Genomic DNA, 19,580 nt, shown 5'->3' on the forward strand with positions numbered 1-19,580 from the left:
TCATTGAGACACAGTCTTGACACCCTCCTGAGAATAGAATATAAACATAGCAAACAAAAACATGGTTCAGCTTTATTTACAACAGCAATGCTTGTATGATTAAAGTTTGTACTGTGTAATATTGAAGTAGAATATTGTCTTGCCTTTCGTGAATAATCACTGAAAATAGATAGTATGTGTATGTGTAGTTTTACCAACTAATAGTAACATCTAAAATAGAATCAAAAGCCGATGACAAAACTTAAGTGAAGCTCACCTGAAAATTATTGTGCATTTCATTGCTAATGATGTTTTTTTTTGTTTTTGTATAATTCAGGAATGACTCTGAACAATGAATAGATTTATGAACGATCGTGTTTGAAATCTGTAATGTAAGAATTACAAATAAATATCTCTAAACTCGTCTAGAATCGTTTATAATGTTATGTCATTATTCTGTCCTCATGACTGAAGAGGATGTGTATGTCTGTACCTGTGTGTGTAATGTACAATCTGTGCATTGTACACTTGTACTTATTTTGTTTTTCTCTCTGTCCATTTTTTTTTCCAGAGGGACCTAAGTGCTACAACTTCATGAAACTTCATGTAGTTTCTACTATTAGTTTGTTTGTTTGTGTGTGTGTGTGTGTGTGTGTCTTTTTTTTTTTTTTTGGGGGGGGGGGGGAAATAACTAAATTTGAACACGCTTGCTTTAGAACTGGTAGTTTTTCCTAATGCAACCATTTCCTTTTTTAGGCCGTATATTGCATGCACAATTCATGACCACTTATGTTTACATGTATATTATATGTAATGTGCAAATGTATGGTCGGTTTGTACCAGAATCTGTTACAATGTACATGTAGTGAATACAATCTGGACCCCATTTCATAAAAGATGTTAGGATAGCAACTCTTGCTAGAATGGCAATTTCCCATAGCAACAGCCAATCAGGAAGCTGGATTCTTGTCATTACCAAGACAATTGACATTCCAGTAAGAGTTGCTATCATATCAACTCTTTATGAAATGGGGCCCTGAAGGTTCGTGGTATTTGATATCTTCATAATAGAGAGACAAAAAGTATTTAAGGAATTCAATATAAAATACAATGTAGGCAATAGAAATGTACTGAAAGAGAGACCGAGAGAAACATGGAAATGTATGTGTTTTGTATTATGTTCTTATTTCACCGCAATGCTTTGACCTCAAAATATTTTTCAATAACAGATGCATCAGTACACATGGGATTTGTTTATAGGTACAATAGTCTAGAAATGGATCAACAGTCGTGAAATTATTATACAATGTAGCTGTCTCCAGGAGGTCTTTCTTAGACAGGGAGTGGTGGGATAAAGAGAGAGAGAGAGACCAAAGTCCAAAGTATTGTTCAAGTACACGCACAAAGTTTGAACACGCAAGTCGTGCGATCTGGAAAATCTCATTACAGAGATTTGGATATCACACTGTGAGGTTACCAAGTCCATATTCACATAATCATATTTACACACAATGCCATTATACACTGTAGTATGCTTTCTCTGTACAATGATGCATTGGTTTACCACGGAAATAGATTTTATACCTTGTACAATTGATGCCAATTACCCACATCAAGTTCGTCACTTGTGTTTATGCAACTAGTTTTCATTCTATGACCAATCGTTCATTCATAATTTACTGCCCATCTCATTAATCAGAATACTCACTATAGTAATGATTACTTAGTGATTGTATAATACCACACCACATATCATGGGGAGTGTTAGTGTGCTCTACAGACAAAATGCATCACTTAGTAAATTATTTGAATATCAACAAGAATAAACAGTACTATGAAACGGATAATTTTTATAGGATTAGATTGCCAACACTTGATGATAAAGAAAGAAAAAAAAAAACCCAGATGAAAATAAACCTTTGACCAATAAATTGTATGGAGAGAGAGAGAGAGAGAGAGAAAGAGAGAGAGAGAGAGAGTGTGTGTGTGTGTGTGTGTGTGTGTGTGTGTGTGTGTGTGTGTGTGTGGTGTTTTGTGTGGTGTTTATACATGCATGCATAATGTCTGGGTAGAAAACAAGTGTGGATAGCCTTGTCACCAGTCTTTAAAGGGAATTTCACCCCAAAGATACATGTGGATTTGGTGCATGCAGAAATATCAGTAGAAAGCATCAATGATATTTGAGGAAAATTTGACTTTTCATTCAACAATTATTTCATTTTCCATTGTCATTTTGTTTCAAAGGATATATTTATTTCCTTCTGTACTTCTTCAGAATACACAAAATAATACATGTCATACAACACAGAACACAGAAACAACACAGAAATAACTGCAACATATAGATGAGATCATCGATACAAGATACATTCAATTCATTAGTTGTTTCAATACTATTTAAAAGAATCACATTATACAGAAGTAATATACTTTTAACAAAATCCAAAGTAAAAATGATTAAAGGGGATGGCTAGTAACTGATCAGTGGGAATCAGTGGAAATGCTGGCGGACTATTGTTCCAATTCTTGTGTCCCGTCACTGTACAGGCATGCTAGCCTGGAACCATTAAACTGCACATTACTTGAATATGAGACCTTCTGAAGCAAATGATTTTCACACAACAATAGACATATGATGTACTCTGAAATGAATCCCACAAGAATCGGAACAATCATCCCCCAGCATTCCCACCGATTCCCACTGATCAGTTACTAGCCATCCCCTTTTAGGAAGGAATATATTGAGTATATTGCCCCACCTCATCACATACTCAGGGGGAGTTTCTCATAGAGTTTTTATTTGAAATACATGTATATATTTTGTATTCTTCCTCCTGCATGCTAAACATCCCAGCTATATCAGATTATTGTAGTCAATTATGTAAAAAAAAAATATTTCCGAGATTATATCACTCTTGTTTCTTTCTTTTTTTCAAATCAAGACAGCTTATAATCAAAATAAAGGAAGGTATGAAATTATATTTCCTCACTCTAACTGTTACAGCAACTAAGGGAGGTATATGCGTCTCTCACGGCTCCCTCACTTCACCATTTACCTATGGACCCCCACCCCCTACACACACACTGAAGAACCGAACACACACACACACACACACACACACACACACACGCACGCACACACACACACGCACGCACACACACACACACACACACACACACACGCACGCACACATACACACACACATACACACACACACACACACCGATTTTTCCCATTTTGCAAATACACATACAGTTTTCCCCCTTTGTTGCCTATTTTATATTCTTCATGTCTTTCATTTGTCTATTAGTTTTTGTGAGTATGGCAGAGTGCCTTGTCTTCTAAAATTACAAGAGAATTTATTACATACACTCCAACAGTTTTTGCGAGATATTCCCGTAATAAATAGATTCCCAATCGATACTGCCACTTCCCCTTTCATATATATTAGTTTAGGCTTAATTACTTCCTGCCACAATCAGTTTACAATAGTTTTTACTCTTGGACAATCATAAAAGTAAAGATGCGTTTACACCATATTCCCATCCACTCGAGCTGTGTAATAACTGAAACATTTTTTTAATCCGCAGCAGAATTCTTCTGATCTCGAGATTACAGAGTGCTTTTTATCATCGTGTCTTTCAGAGCCATTCTGAGCCTTCTAAGAAGGCTCTGGAGCCCTTTCGTGTATAGCGCCATCTTTGGTGAGTGTCAATCATATCATATAGATTACACGAAAGATGCAGTGTATTTTGTATTTAGTTTCTAAGTATACCAAATTATTTCATTATATTCCTGAAATTTTTATTTTAATTTTTCCTTTTTTTATTATCATTATTTTTGTTTTTCTCAAACTCCGCTCAGAGGTCCGAAATAAAATGCAACGCCCTAGATTTTACCAGCATAGTATAACTTACTATATTACAAAATACAAAGTTATGTTTGTATTTTTAACCCGAGTGTACCCCTCTGAAAACCAGCCTTTGGCTGACGAGGGTGTTCCACCCCACGAATGGATAACAAAAATTGAATTAAATCGAATTGAATAATTGATATGCAGGTCTAAGTCTTCATAATGTAGAGCCTACCTAGACCTTTATACCCCCGTCTAGTTTGGGGGTCGAAGACTTATTAATGAAACAGAAAAATTGACTGGCAAACCCCAGAACTATGATAGTTACTTAGTAGATAGACACGATGTATGACGCATTGAAACTGATTGACAAATATGCTCTACATCGACATAAATAAACACTGAATTAATCAGTGCTTTTGTTGGGGTTTGGGTTTTTTTGTGTCATTGATTTGAGCACTGTATAATTTGATTCCAGTGAAGACTAACGGGCCAAACAAAGTTGACCACACTTTACAGGTAAGCCTGACACATTTTGTGACGGAGAACGAATGACATGAGCCGTAATGATTTCAGTCTATACTCCCAGTCAAAACTTGATGACGCCCTCTTACGGCAGAGTTTTTGTTTTGTGTTGTGTTGTTTTGTTTTGTTTTGTGTTTTGTTTTGTTTTGTTTTGTGTTTGTTTATTAGAAGTCGGGCCTCTTCCCACATCCCTTGATACACTGACTCTACATTGAAAAGTGGTCATAGGTGGCAGCTGAATCAAGTATCAACGTGAAGCTACGGCATCTTAGCATTATACACGTACTTATACAAATTTATATAATAAACAATGGAAATCAAAGAGGAGTCTAAGCAATACCTAATTTTGACTGGCTGAATCCAGTATTAGCTTTTCACTTTCACGAATGAAAATTTTTCAGGTGATAACGAACTTTCCGTGAACTTTAGACCAGTTAATCTATGCGTTGTGTGATTTAAAAACAAAAATTTATACAAATAATAGACATTTACTTCAAAGCTTGGACGCTGTCCATTCGATGAAAAAGTCGATTTCATCACCTTTTGCGTCATAAATTTTTCAGCTATACCATGTTCTGAGTTGGGGAACAAACACACTTAAAAGCATTCCAAAAATAAATATATGCAGTACGGATCCGGAGGGGGCGCATCGGGTGCGCGCCCCCTCTTTATTCTTTATCAAAACAAAAGAAAAAAAATGGGGGGGGGGGGAGCGTGCGCCCCCTCTTTTTAATTTTGTAAAGGCGCCTCCCTTTACGGAATTCCTAGATCCGCCCCTTTTTTTTTATCGATATCCTACTAGTTGGCATTGTTCTAGAAGCCATGAGCCCCCCCCCCACCCCACCACCACCCCCCCCCCAATATATATATAAAATTGCAAACGTAATATAATTGTCATCAAATACCCGTTTCGGAGCATGTGATTGGCTTCACCCTGCTGGCCTACTGATGGGCGCCGGGCGCCATTCCCCTCCACCACGGTTGAGAGAGACAAAGCTGTAAAGGTGGAAAAAATGATTCTTGATTGGACAGAGTAGTTATGATGAAAGGCGCTAAGAGTATTGATACACATGACATACAAAAACATTTTACTCTCTACATTCGCAAATGGAGGATATTTTCATTTGTTTTGTTTTGTTTGTTTCTGTTTAGTTTAGGTGGAGGGTTTTTTTTTTTTTTTTTTTTTTTTTGGTTACTCTCTGCCTCCAAAAGTTTAATTTGCTAGATATCTATAGTGGCGTCTATTCGACCTGCTTTTTAAAATCCAACGTTTCTGTATTTTCTGTAAATTCGATTGTGTTTCGACAAGTAAATGTATGAACTAATGTGTGAAAATGAGATGGTTTGAATAGGAAGCGCTCGTGCCTTCGGACGCGTGCATGTGTGTACAAATCCTTTCCATGTATGCGCAGATTTGAGTAGACAGAGAAAGCGAGTTCAAAGAGACACAGATTTCAATGACACTGACATACACAGACACATCATGCAGACACACGCGGTTACAGACGCTGACGTTAACATATAGACACTACACAGACACAGAAGACTATAGAAAAAGACAATAACTTTATGAGTATACAAACAAGGGACAAAAATAAAATTTTTAAGGAAAAAAAGCATGTGAGTATATTTTCCCTGATTATCTTGTATCCTATATAGTCACCACGAAAACGTGATAAAGTCATCTTTTATCAATTTCCTAATTTTAACATTATTTTTTTCTTAGACTGCAAGCTTTCTAATAAAAAAAATGTACAATGTTGGCACACTCTAATTTCTAATAATCTGGCCCAGAACCGCCATCAGGAATCCGGCCATCTATAACTGATAGGTTTAGACGCATACAGTCAAGCGTATTCGAGATGAGCAATCAAATAGAATTGCGTAAATTTCAAATTGTAGTATTCTTTTCTTTATCTATATAGTAATAACATTCTTCGTGGAATGAAAGAAGTTTCGAATTCCAGAGCTCTCCCAGAATTTGGGCTAAAGGTGTAGTTAATTAGTTAAAGTGTCACACTTGTATTTTTAAACTGATGTGAAATCATCAGGATAACATTATGGTGATTAAGTTGTTAGTTGTTGTTGCTGTTGTTGTTGTTGTTGTTTTTGTTGTTGTTTTTGTTGTTGTTTTCAAATCACTGTAACACGGTGATACAGAGCCGCCTATATAGTCTCTCTGATTCTACTAGAGGCTTCCCTGAAATCTGAAATACCTTGTCATGTCCCGTTACGTCCATACAGGAAAATATAGAAAGTCTCTCTGATTTGCGCTATATATATCTTATTTTCCCATAGAGATGCACGTAGGTCTGACACAAAAGCGTCTCCCTGATAACTCTTTTGAATCTTCCTCAATTCAATATAGAAGTTGGTAGCCCTGGGTGATGATATAATTAAAGGAGGACAGATGAGATTGTCGAGTGAAGATTTTTGTTCCATTTATTAATTGTTAGCCTTTTCATTAATTTGTTGCCGTTAGTTGTGTTGATGGCACTATGGGTGTTTCCCCTCAATCCGAACTTTTTAAATGCTTGGCATGGCTGATTTCCCATTGACCGATTGAGAACTGGCGATGACTATAACTGTGCTCAAGATATTAGTGTGTTTAGTGATGATTCATTGAACCAGATATGTTGGGCCAATTTCTTTACCCTTGCTCGAACTCGTTCACACACTCTACAACGTTTAAGAGGGGATAATCCCCTCTGGAGAGAGAGCTCTAAGCTGGAGGCGTCTTTACTTGAGCTCAGAGGTCTCATGCCATTACGCAACCCACACCTGCACGTAGGACGCGGTTGATGCGGCTTTGTGAGTCGCCTGCCAGTTATTGCTCTATTCATGTACTTCCATTCTCATCGTCAGTCGGTTGCCTAGCGATGATCCACATCCGCTTAAACTGGTTCTTGTCAATGCGTATATCCCGAGGGTATTCATCTATTCCCAGATGATTATCTATTGCCCAAAGGCTCGTGTATAGAGAAGAGAATGACAGACAGAAAAAAGGAGACGAAGGGACAAACCTCGAGAACATCTCCTCCAAAGACGAAGCGGGAGGTGACGAAAGCATGTTATCCGTGGACCAAGGAATGAGTGGTGTACCCTAATGATGCGACACATTTTGTGATATGCGCTGTGATAGTGATGATGCCCCTTTGGAAAAAATATGCTGTACTGCGACTATACAACGACCATTATCAAAGACTTTGGATATTAAATTCAGCGGTGGTAAGTTCTTTCACATTGATAGCCCAGACATTGGACTATTCATGCCAGTCGTGTAGATGCCTTCTTTCACTGTTTACGGAGATGTAGCGCAAAGATATTGTGATGGAATATAACAGCCATGGTTTGGTATTAGATGGACGCGTTTTAACTGGAACGACGCTGCGATCTGATACACTTCGCAGTGAAACATGTTCTTAGTATCGAAGGTTGATATAAAAGCGAACATGCATGAGGACTTTGTAAACGTCATAGCAAGCGAAACAGTACAACATGGAAGCATAAAATGTTCGTTCGTGGGAATCGTGAAATGTAAACAGAGCAATGTGAGGGTACTCGCGCGGCGGGAAAATGCTTAAGTCTTCACGTCTAGACGAAGGAATATTTCAGAGATCTCAGGATTCAGTCCTTTAACAAAACTCACGACGTTAGTAATGTCATTCTAGAGAAAGCGATAGATTAAAAGAAGAAGAAGAAAGCTGTTACAAGCAGCAAATAATCCGATAAAGTTAACAAGTAAGATATAGTGTTCATGATGAAACTTGCAATTCAAAAATTCGGTATGAGAAAAATCACTGTACACCGATTCAAACATTTGAAAATGAATACTAAGGCTATTACTATTAGGCTATACAGGATCATGGTTTCGTTATACCACCTTGTTCGCAAAATGTAGATCGAGAATCTTTACAATAAAAGATGATAAATGATATCAACAACAAATTTCGTTGCAACATATTTGATATACCATCAAGTCAAAATCTTCTTTGCTGCTATTAAATAGACCTATTCCGAAACTAATAGAATGAAATAAAAACAATCGCCTTCATGTAGAACGTTCAACAGTGCTTAACGGTGTTCACCGTCCTTACACGCGTTGAAATTGAGCTTACAACATACCATTGTATGTGTCATCGTAGACATAGAGTAATATTGTGGATGGAAACAACTAAAACATGTGACCAAAATTCTGCATTAATAGTATGATACTCAACAACATATAATTCAAACCCACATTACTAAGGATGGTGTGTCAATTAACGTGTGTAAAAAATGATACATTATGATCAACAAAGACATACCAAAAACACTTCAAAATGATCGAGTGATTACCATTATTTTCATTATTGATTCATTTTCACAGCTATTCCGCTTTAACGACACTGTCTTCCAAATTTCACGAGGAGGCAATTTGATCAAATATTTCCCTCTGCTTGTTTGTTTGCTTGCTTTTGTTTTTGTTTTTGTTTTTTCCCCTCTGGTCATCGTCGATCGAAAATGCTCTTGTTTCGGCAAACCCTTGTAAAAAATCGAATCTGTCTTTCTTGACCTATGAAATACTTATCAGTCGATACACTGCGACAAATGGGAGATAATTAAAAGCAACAAAGGACAGATATTAAGTGTCGTCTTTTTGTATTGTTTTGTTGATAACAGATTTTGGTAATCAACTTTGAAAGGCGTGCTTGGTTGTAAGAGCCAACATTATAGTTCTGTTGCCCCTGCAGAAGAAATATCAGAAACGCTATACTAAAAGTAATTATGCTATCGCAATATTGCAGCCTCCAGTATATTCCTGATTGTCAGTTGAAACTTACCTTAAGCCATCATACTTGCACAATATTATCCCCTTTAATACATTCATTGCAAATTCCAGACTCCTGGTTAGTGACCTATCTTGGAGTATGTGTGGCATGTTATTAAAACTGTGATACACTTTCTCATTTCACGCATTCTTCCATTAAACTGTTAACATTCTGGCTTCATTTCGGTTTTCAAAAATTTATTAGATTAACTAAAAATGTAGTTTTGAACTGAATCAACAGTGAATAAGTCTAGATTACACGTCAAAATAGATGTTTACATAAAATCCGCAGTGTAACAAACCATTAAATAAATGGCAAATACCGATCCAACCTTTCGGTAATTTAAGCTATAATTAGAAGTTATTATTGTCTAAGAAGAAAATTGTCGAAATGTTTCGAATGGATCTACAAACGTGTTGCCAAATCTTCCCATTCGTCTACAGTCATAGGAGGTTGCATGCTGTGACAAGTGCATGTTCACAGGTTTAGAATCCATGTGTGTGTGTGTGTGTGTGTGTGTGTGTGTGTGTGTATGTGTGTGTGTGTGTGTGTGAAACATAGTAAGTTTTGAGAGGCAATCATTGAATTAGCTATTATGTTGATATCCAACTTAATATGATTGATGACTTGTTTAAAATGTTAAGTTCAATTGTGCTTTCTTTCCCATGTTATGAAGGATGACGAAAAGGTAAAATTACGCGATTTTGAATTTGATGATACGTTAGCATGTACTGAAGCTGAGTAAAGGATTATCGACAAGACACTCGAGAAAGAGAGAAACAGAAAGACAGAGAGACAACAAGTAATCTGTCTTTGAGTGGGTAGCCTAAAGTGAAAGACTTGTCCTTAGGGCCTTGGGTTTGGGAGAGATTAAGGAATCGCAATAGGGATAAGAACAGAACCAGCCAATCAGGCGTGGTTACGCGAGGTCATGTGGCTTCTCACTTAATCTACTTGAATCATCATCCAACAGTCCTTGTGGAAAGGTCCTGGTGCTTTAAATCTTTCTGCGTAATCCCTAATCTTTCCGTGCAAGGTCACCTTTGTAGGCATGTTTCTTGGACAATCTTGCGGCTTTGAGTCTGATGCAGTGAAACCTGCCAAGGGTAAGAATTAGTGGACACGCAAATAATTGCCGTCTATGGATTTTACTTGCGCTAATAAGTGAAACCCAACTTTAAACGGAAGCTGCCGAGTATGAAAGCTAAAACATGGTCAAGAAACCGTCCAGCCACAAATGCGACACGTTCGCAGTAAATTTGTTATTCATTAAAGTTTGTAATTATTCAGTCGAGCTTTTCCATCGTCTTGCGGCAACATCTAATCTTTTATAACAAAACAGGCAAAATTTCCTTACCGTTTATTCGTTTTGTCTAATTTCTCATGTCTTAATGTCTCATTTTTAAGTTAGATCAAAGGTGAATGTAGAGTAGCTTACACGAGAAGGGAGTGTGCCGTATAGCTGCTATAAAGTTGGCAAGCATTGATTGTAGAAAATTGAGTAACTGTTGATATGTTTTGGAGTGCATAACTATATTTTTTTTCTGTGCATTTTGATTTTTTTTATTATCATCATGTTTGTTTTTTATACAGATAAACAGTTGGTCATAAGGCACTATCGGGGTGACTGACTGGTCTGACGTCATGAATGTGAAAAAGAGTAAAGTGTTTGTCGGCGGAATGATCTTCTCATCATGCCTCCTCATCGCTCTATACACCTTTACCATGTTTGATATAACAATTTCACAGAGAAGCAGTCGTGAGTATTTTTATCTATATTCGGTATCTATAGACTTTGATGAAATATCTTCATTTTAATGTTCACGATTGCTTCAAGGAGAATTCCGAGTGATATTCAATCTTTTGCATTTGTATATTTTCATAGAAGTTATGTTGATCGACTACAGATACAGAATTTATAGTGATTGCATGGGATAAGAAATAGGAATGTTTTCAGAATTCATAACAAATCACAGTGCACAAGGATGATGACACGGCAGCTTCACATCAGAATGCATGATTGGGTGCCCATGGAAGTAGGAAAAAAAAGGAAAGTATACATAAATTCTACACTGGTGAACTTGTTATAAGCAAATGCTTTTATAGTGGAATTACATTGCTGCATTATCCTCGAATATGTGAACCTCCTTTATCTCATCAGCCTTTGCTCATTGTAATTTGTTTTGGGTTTTTTAAGAGTATTGTTTTATCTGCTCAAGAACTGCAATAAATTTTACAATTTTATACAGGAAACTATCGATTTATGTACAATGTACTACCGGCACATGATGTGAACTTACGAAAATCGTCTGGAATTCCCCTTGGGGGTTATCATCAGGTTTTGCAGCGCAAAATATGCGTCCTATCAGGTTCTGCGTTTTACACATGTATTTATTATCATTTCAGTAATTTGAAATGACCGCTTCCCACATGCATCGAATAAACTGAATTGAATTGAAAATTGAAAATTGAAATTAATTCAATAATAAATATTGAATAGATGACAATTATACTGTGTGAATAAATAATAAAACATTGTCATCATTCACATCTAAAAAACCAGCAACACATAGTGATCACACAAACTAATTGGCTTTACACACTATACCTCCAGTACGTGCTTCAAATAAACAATAACTCGTCAACTTATACCTAACTGAATCTTGGAAAACAATTGCTTTCAAGTAAACCAGATAAAGTGAGTAAAACGATATACTAGAAAGAAAAATCTTGCATCTATCTGATTCTAGCCCTCCTTTATACCTTTTATCTTCTCCTACTCCGCTCTGATTTCGCGTTGAATTTGATGAGATGAGTGAAGTCAACAGCACAGCAAAATATATTTTTTAAGTGTAACACGTCTTAACAAGGCAATCGTGTGAGTTAGATTCCCATAAATAAAGTAATGATATTATGACCTCTAACCAGTTTGATTTGACATTGAGCACACTGTGCTTTATACTTTGATGTATATGGAGTATAATATATACAACAAAAATAAAGTGCATAAATGCAGTATTGATATCAAGCATTGTACCTTTACACACAGAGACTCCGACACACAGAGACACACAAATAAACACACAGACACGTGCATCGGCATTCACTGAAATGTCTAAATAGATCAGATAAGGAAGACATGCAATGGAAGCCAAGCAATTACGAAATAATATGATTTTATTGCCTCTCGTTTCGTCAAGTTTGTCTGTTGCTGTTTTGCTTTACCACGCGTAGGCCTATAAGCAAAAGCAGAACATCCCCAACGCTGCGGCACGAAGGTTTACATAAGGCTAAGAGCATTACAGAAATCTTTGTATTTCATAACAAGTCGTGCTATTAAAGACTACTATGAGCTACGTGGCCAGCTCCAGGATTCGTACATTGCTATCGTACAGGTAACGGTATCTGGCAGCCTCGTGAGACATAACCTTCCACAATGTACAGTATTGGGGCGACACGGCGCCGCCGCGCGGCGTGAGGTGAAAAGCGCTCCCTCGCATTTGGAGCGACGCGTCGCTGCAATCGTTCTTGTGCAGTTCCGTTGATAACTATTCAGAGATAAAAACGACAGGATAGGCAGGGGAGGGGAAGATTGATAGACTATCGGTCGTTCGACTAAAGACGAAAACAAGAAGATTTTAAGAGCTTTGATTCATCCTTGTTCAGGATACGCAGATTGTGTAAAAGGAGTAAAAATAAAAGTGTTATATGTAACTGTATACAGTAAAAGGAGTAAATGTGTTATAACTGTGACAACCTCGTCACACATCGATGTATGATATAGCAGCACTTCTTGATATGAAAGCGTAGACTGCAGTTATATGAAAACAAAGAACATCAGTTTGTGATGTGTACCATACAAGTTGGTACACTTGGTATTTGATAATGACTGCTTAATTGACCTCATATTTGTTTTACAGAGTTTCCCATTTCCTAGATATGTTTTGGACATATTCGGTATTATTGCCCTTCGCTCTATTATCATGGTTTAATGTACCATTGTCGCTTAGTACATGAGACGTTATTTTCGTCATAATTATGTATATGTATATATACATTGTATGTATAATGTATATATATATATATTTAACCCTATAAATCTTGAACAAATTTGAAGGTACCATGAAAAGTCTGCATATTATACCCATTATAAGTACTCCCGTCTAAACTTAGATGATAACGTTCTATTCACCGTTACAAGAATGTATGTCCTCACTTACTGCGGTATACTAATTTGTATGTTCTCTTTTGTCCACAGTCACAAAATCATTTTCCACGGAGAACTCTCAAGTTCAACCTGTAGTCCACGTTAGCCGACACGCTCCAGTAAGTGGAATCACAATGACGTCACAATGACAGATCGATACGCTGCTTTACAAATTGCAATATTCTTATCAGCATGAATAAGATTTTTCGTTTCATGTACTCTTTAAAAGAAAATGAGCATAATGTCATAACTTATTTGTTGATATTGATTGGTGAGGTTTTCTTCGCTAGTATAGTTATTAATTCATATCGATATCTAGCCTTTTTGTTCAGACGAAATAACTCTTGCTTTGAATTATCAAAGCAACCTCGGCAGAAATTCGACCAGTCGCCGTATTTTACAAACTCCTAATGCTGATTACTTTAGCATGTTACATCTAAGCATTTCTCTGTGACAAGTCAAATTCTTTGAAGGAGTTAGTTTGCATGGCGTAATTAATGTTAAGGTAAATGTATTTAGAGTTTACGGTTCGTCATGGGTGTAGATCTGAAAAGGTCTGTTTGGGTATAGAGAAAGAGAAATAAGAAGAAGATATAAAAGGTAACAGAAAAAAGGGTAATGAAAAGAGAGAAAGAGATGAGGAATAATTGTGGAAGACGGAAGAAAGGTAGAGGGGAGGAGAAGAGGGAGAAAATGAAGGAAGAATTCTTTCTTGGAAGTCATAAGAAATATATTATGCTCAGGGGCCCATTTCATTAAAGATGCTAGGATAACAACTCTTTCTAGAATAGCAACACCTCGTAGCAACAACCAATCAGGAACCTTGAGGATTATTGTCGTTACCATGACGATTGTCATTCCAGTGTCCAGCAAGAGTTGCTATCATATCAGATTTTGTAAAATGGGACCCAGGTCTGTTAGATGGAGGAAAGGCAGAATAAGGTGGATGAGAAGATATGAGGAGAAGAGGTAGAAGTAGAAGCAGAAAGTAAAGCCTAGAGAGCATTCTCTCTCGAGGAGTCCTAAAAAAAGACTGTAAAGTGGAAGAGAGGAAGAGTACAGAGAGCTTAGGATCTCGAATAGGATAACTTTCCGTCTGTCAGAAGAAGTGAAATCTTTACCCTGACATTTACTACGCCATGCTAACTTTACCTCCTTCAAGGAACAACAAACCATGGAAGTACTTTAACCAAACTCTTCGGAAGCCCTCTTAGCAAACCGCCAGTCTTCGCCAGTGCAACCAGATTAACTGTATAGCTCCATGGTTAAACAGGCAGCGTTCACCAACCATCCTACCTTCCTCACTATGCACGGAAGACGGACCGTTAACCAGCCAACAAAAGGCAATGTTCAACAGATTGACACCTCATAGGTTAAAAAAAAGATGAAAAGCGAGAGGGAGAATATATAATATTCAGAGAAGAGAGTAATATTTAGTTATTTTTAGAGGATGACTCAAAACTGCCATTTTGGAGCTATATTCCGGATTTACGCATTCTTTGTAGGCATGCTTATTACAACATACAACAAATCTGTGATTGAGAGTTTTTACTTAGGGGGGTAAATGAGAGAATACTTCTTGCTCTAAGCCAAAATTCTTAATATAGGTTTCTGAAATAGGATTTTGTCTCAACCGAACAAAAACGTCTTATATCTTTCAAAGCATGTGGGGGTCTATATCATAAGCGGGATATTTTGAAAACTCCATTAGGCGCCACCATAGGATTGTTTCAGCCTATCTCTATATACTTACATTACCCTCCTATTCGAATACATATCCAAAGCAGGGTAATGTCAGCAAACCGTCTTTATTATGAACATAGTACAATACTCAAGCACGGCAATACAAAGTGGTTTCTTAAGTTTTTAAAGGAGAGGGGTATATCTTAACTTGAATTCAAGCAGACAATCCTAGCTTCTGTGTGTTAAATATGGGGAGTAAACCACAGCTCCAGGGAAAGTATTTCCAAGCTTTCAGACTGTCCCTCTTCTTATCCAATTACAACAACACAAGACATGCCGGCTCAGATTAGTGTGCAACTTCACTGGTGGCACAACATCGTTTTCGCCCTTGCGATTAGCTTGCTGCAGTTAATTTTACAATATATTATCAAACATTTATTGTTTCTTTTTCTTCATGCAGCTTACAGAGAATGAGGACCAAACGGAGAGGTTGTTGCAAAGGTATCGCTCGCGACTCGATCTAGTGAAATCGGCGTGCAATCGGTATGGCCCGAAATCCCGCAGGCCGCGGGACGTGGCGCAGGATCCAAGCCAGTTTCTTATCGTCGACGAAAAGTACAAAGTTATATATTGCAACGTGCCTAAGGTGGGCTGCTCCAGCTGGAAAAGCCTCTTTCTCACCCTCGCCGGCTACGACATGCTTCACAATCAGACGCTTAGTCATCTCGGAGTCAGTAAAAGCGGGAAAATGCTTCTCAATTACGTTCATAAGTACACAAATGTGACGCATCGACGTTACGTTCTCCAACATTACAAAAAGTTCCTCTTTGTCCGCCATCCGTTCACTCGCTTGCTTTCAGCTTTCCGTAACAAACTCTCTCCCGAATCCCGAAGAGCTTTAGTAGGTAGAGACGACATGTACACAGCCGTGGCACTCCAAATCACACGCGATTTGTACGGGGATGCGAGGGCAACAGAAATGAGCCGGAACATGTCTCGCTACAACATGACTTTGGCAGATTTTGTCCACTATCTTGTGCAGGCGGAGTCGAGAGACTACGACAGACACTGGATGCGAGTACACGACCTTTGCCTCCCATGCGACATCGACTACGACTTCATCGGCAAATATGAGATGCTTGAAAGTGATTCGACGTACATCTTGAAAGCGCTTGGCATTTCTATCCCTCTGCCCAGGCCGGGAACGCGTCTTAGCACGAACAGTTCTGTTCCCGACATTGTCAAAGCATATTTCGACACTGTGTCGACGACTGATATGAAACGCCTGTACTGGGACAAATACTTCATGGATTTCAAACTATTTGGATACTCCGCTGAAATGTTTTCTAAAGTGAACACTTAATAAGATATCAATCCTAAATGACAGGGAACGAAATGAATTAGAAGTGTTCGAAATTAACCATTGTGCTTCATCTTAACTTGTTCTCCAACTGAAAAACTGAAAATTGTTGTCTTCCATAACAAGGAAAATAGAGTTTGACAGATTAGTTTAGTACCTTGAAATAAATGAAGAACGTTTTAATGTTGTGATCTTTCACTTTACGGTCTCATATAAAGAGCCAAGGTATGTTTTGTCAGTAACTATATTCTTAACGATTTTCAGCAATGTAGTTTTGCTTTTCAAAGTCATAGGGATCTAAAACTTCGATTTAAGTTTAATCAGTACACCTGACATTGATACTTATACTATAAGGATCACAGATAATATCATTATCATATAGACCTATCTGGAATTTGGGAATGTTATCCTTGAGATGTAAACCTTGACTATTCTACGACTTTTTAGTCTAACGACTTGTCAGGTACACAATTATCATGTTGATGGATTTAAGTTTATACCAACAGACAATTTTGTCACACAGTTATAATACACAGGCAACAAAGGTAAAGTTCGGTATTGTTGACAACGGTGACATTGTGCACATAATTTTTCGTGCTCGACTCGAGTAAACATTATTGAAATTCTAAAGTGATCTAGCCAATCATTGCTTTTAATGTCATTGTGTTATCACAATGGTCCTAAATGGAAAATTTAACTTTCACCGACACTTTTGACAAAGTGAGGGTCAGATTTTGTTCGGGACAAAAGGTCTGAAATGCTTCGGAATTTTAGTGGATGAAGACTCAATGGCCAACTAGAATTTATGGAAAGCAATGGAGCCATTTTTAACATCTTGAGCACATAAAACATACGTGCTAATCCTTGCACCTGCAACTGAAGGGAAGAAGGAGAAAAGGTTTTGCATGTGATAGTAAACCTTGTGATTGACCATATGGAAAAGTGAAGAGTCTTTTGCCCTTTCTTAATGCATGGTGAATTCTCGTCTAAATTCAAAACTCTATAGTTCCAGTAATTTTCAGCGTGCAATATATTTAAGGGAAGAACATTCCTGGCAAAAAAAAAATCAGTTGAGGTGATTGAGGAATTTTCTGACATGTTTATTTAAAACTTATACTCCGCTATAGGAACGTGATTTGACGCTATATCAATTTATTTGCCATTATCTTGCTTTGTCCTTTTGAGGAAAAAATGGTAGACTATCCGAGAGTTGTGTAACTTTATATGCATGTCTATATTAATACATCGTTTTGGACATTAATAATGTAATAATGTAATTATACTATATCAAATTAGAAATGGAATAACACATCTTCATAATAGTAACTGTAATAAGCGTCACTTATACTCCAGTATATTTTCTTGATGAGCGAAGCCTCAACACAGTCAATTCGGGTAAAGTAATGAAAAGTATGTGTAAAAGCATTTCAATTTTCCCACCGGAAAGAGGTAAATGAGAGACGACAGTATCGTTTTTGCTCATTTGCATAGTTAAATTTGAGGTATCGAACAAGCTGCTGGTAAGAGAAGTTACTGGGTGTAAGATACTTTGGAGGATATGGACAATCCGTGTCTTATAGGAAAAAAGTGTTCTTGAAACCTCCATGGTCCAACTGGAAACTGGGCATGCTATTCGACTACTAGAGGGGATAACAAGTGCCACTCCCCAATAGGGTGCCCTCCTCGAGCGTTCTAATTGTCACATGAATAGACACGCGATAACTAATTAATGGGGCATCATAGAAAAACTCTGTATCTTATCCGACAAACACACACGCGAAGCAGCTGAGAGGGGCATAACTGTTCTAATGATTATGAACATGACGATATTACTTGTAAACTCTATTCACTGCCGAGACGCATACCACTTCTGGAGCGTTGGTGACCATTTCATACAGAATTTAGGGCGGTTCAGGAGTGCTCCGGAGCTCAGAGCTTTTAGATGGGTTCAGGAGCGCTCCTAACGAATGTAGCGCTCTGAATGAACTGTATAAACGGCATGTTAGAGTTACTTTTGACAGAACTTGGATAGGTTTCGAACTATATGACATTCCATAACGAGATTGAGGTGTTTTATGTTGTTATGCATGTCTTTAAGTAGTTTCGTAAAAATTGAGAATGCTGCATTTTGAATTGAGTTCTAACCAATTCCTTGACATACACAAGTATGCTTATACCAGTATACTGCCAAGGCATATAGCTTTTCCCTGTTGCAGTTTTGTTTTCAATCAAACACTTTTTGTGTTAAAGAGCCGTTAATCTTACTGACTGTGCTGTCTTCTTCAGTAAGGCAGCTTATGTTAAATTCTTCAAGAAGACATACTATATACAAAGGAGCCAGACATCAGAGAGGGTATTCGATAATGCGCTTGAAGTTGACAGTCTATGCTATATTATTCAATAAGATAAACTTTATAATCGTATTTTCATGATGCTGAATTGTATTGTTGGTGCAACTCCTTCATTACATCAACCTGAGGTATAGCCCTTAAGTTGAATTTCACCAGTTGAAAGAAACCGGCTTCAAAGCATGGAATATCAATGGCATTTTAGCAGGTACTGTTTTGTCTCTGTTATTAAACTTGTCTTGGTGTATTACACGTTAAAGAGTGGTTAAGCAAGATTAGTTAAACAGTGAGAACTAAATCAGGAATCCGAAGTTTAATACATTTTCCTGTGGAGGAGTCCTCACATTGTGCCATGGATACTTCTCTATGACTTCGTTTAAACTGTTTGTAAGACAAACAGATAGTATGTTTCATTTAATTATTCTCTGTCTGTGCTTTACACGGGGAATATGAAAACAAACAGTGAACATCAAATTCAAGAGGTCAAACTTATCTTTTTGTGTAACAATGAACGAGGCATTTTCCATCGTTATGTTTGACACCATTTTCTTTGTGGTGTTATGCCGCTAATCCAGAGAGAGAAATGTATAGCATCGTATTTCTTCGTGACTTCTTCATCTAGTTTCATTCATCGAATACTATTCATGTTATATCTTATAATTCTTATTATGATGAACAAAGTAAAGATACTCGATATATATAATTGAGGCTTGATAAGCAATGATAAGTGAAGATTTCACCTTTTTATTGATTCACTAGAGCATGAGGCGGAGCTACGCTTAACCCATTCGTATAGCTGTTACTAATTATCAT

General features: G+C 37.3%; 1 protein-coding gene across 1 annotated transcript; it reads left to right on the top strand.

Moving 5' to 3' along the window:
- Positions 1 to 10,220: 10,220 nt before the first annotated feature.
- Positions 10,221 to 16,422, top strand: LOC139744399 (carbohydrate sulfotransferase 11-like). Its single transcript, XM_071654840.1, has 3 exons — positions 10,221 to 10,275; positions 13,428 to 13,495; positions 15,520 to 16,422. Exons 1-3 carry the CDS (start codon positions 10,221 to 10,223, stop codon positions 16,420 to 16,422), a joined length of 1,026 nt encoding a protein of 341 aa, XP_071510941.1.
- The last annotated feature ends 3,158 nt before the right edge of the window (positions 16,423 to 19,580 follow it).

The sequence above is a fragment of the Diadema antillarum genome, unplaced genomic scaffold, assembly GCF_040938485.1.
Source record: "Diadema antillarum isolate AM-2024a unplaced genomic scaffold, OU_Dant_1.0 seq00001166_RagTag, whole genome shotgun sequence".
Classification (NCBI taxonomy): Eukaryota; Metazoa; Echinodermata; class Echinoidea; order Diadematoida; family Diadematidae; genus Diadema; species Diadema antillarum.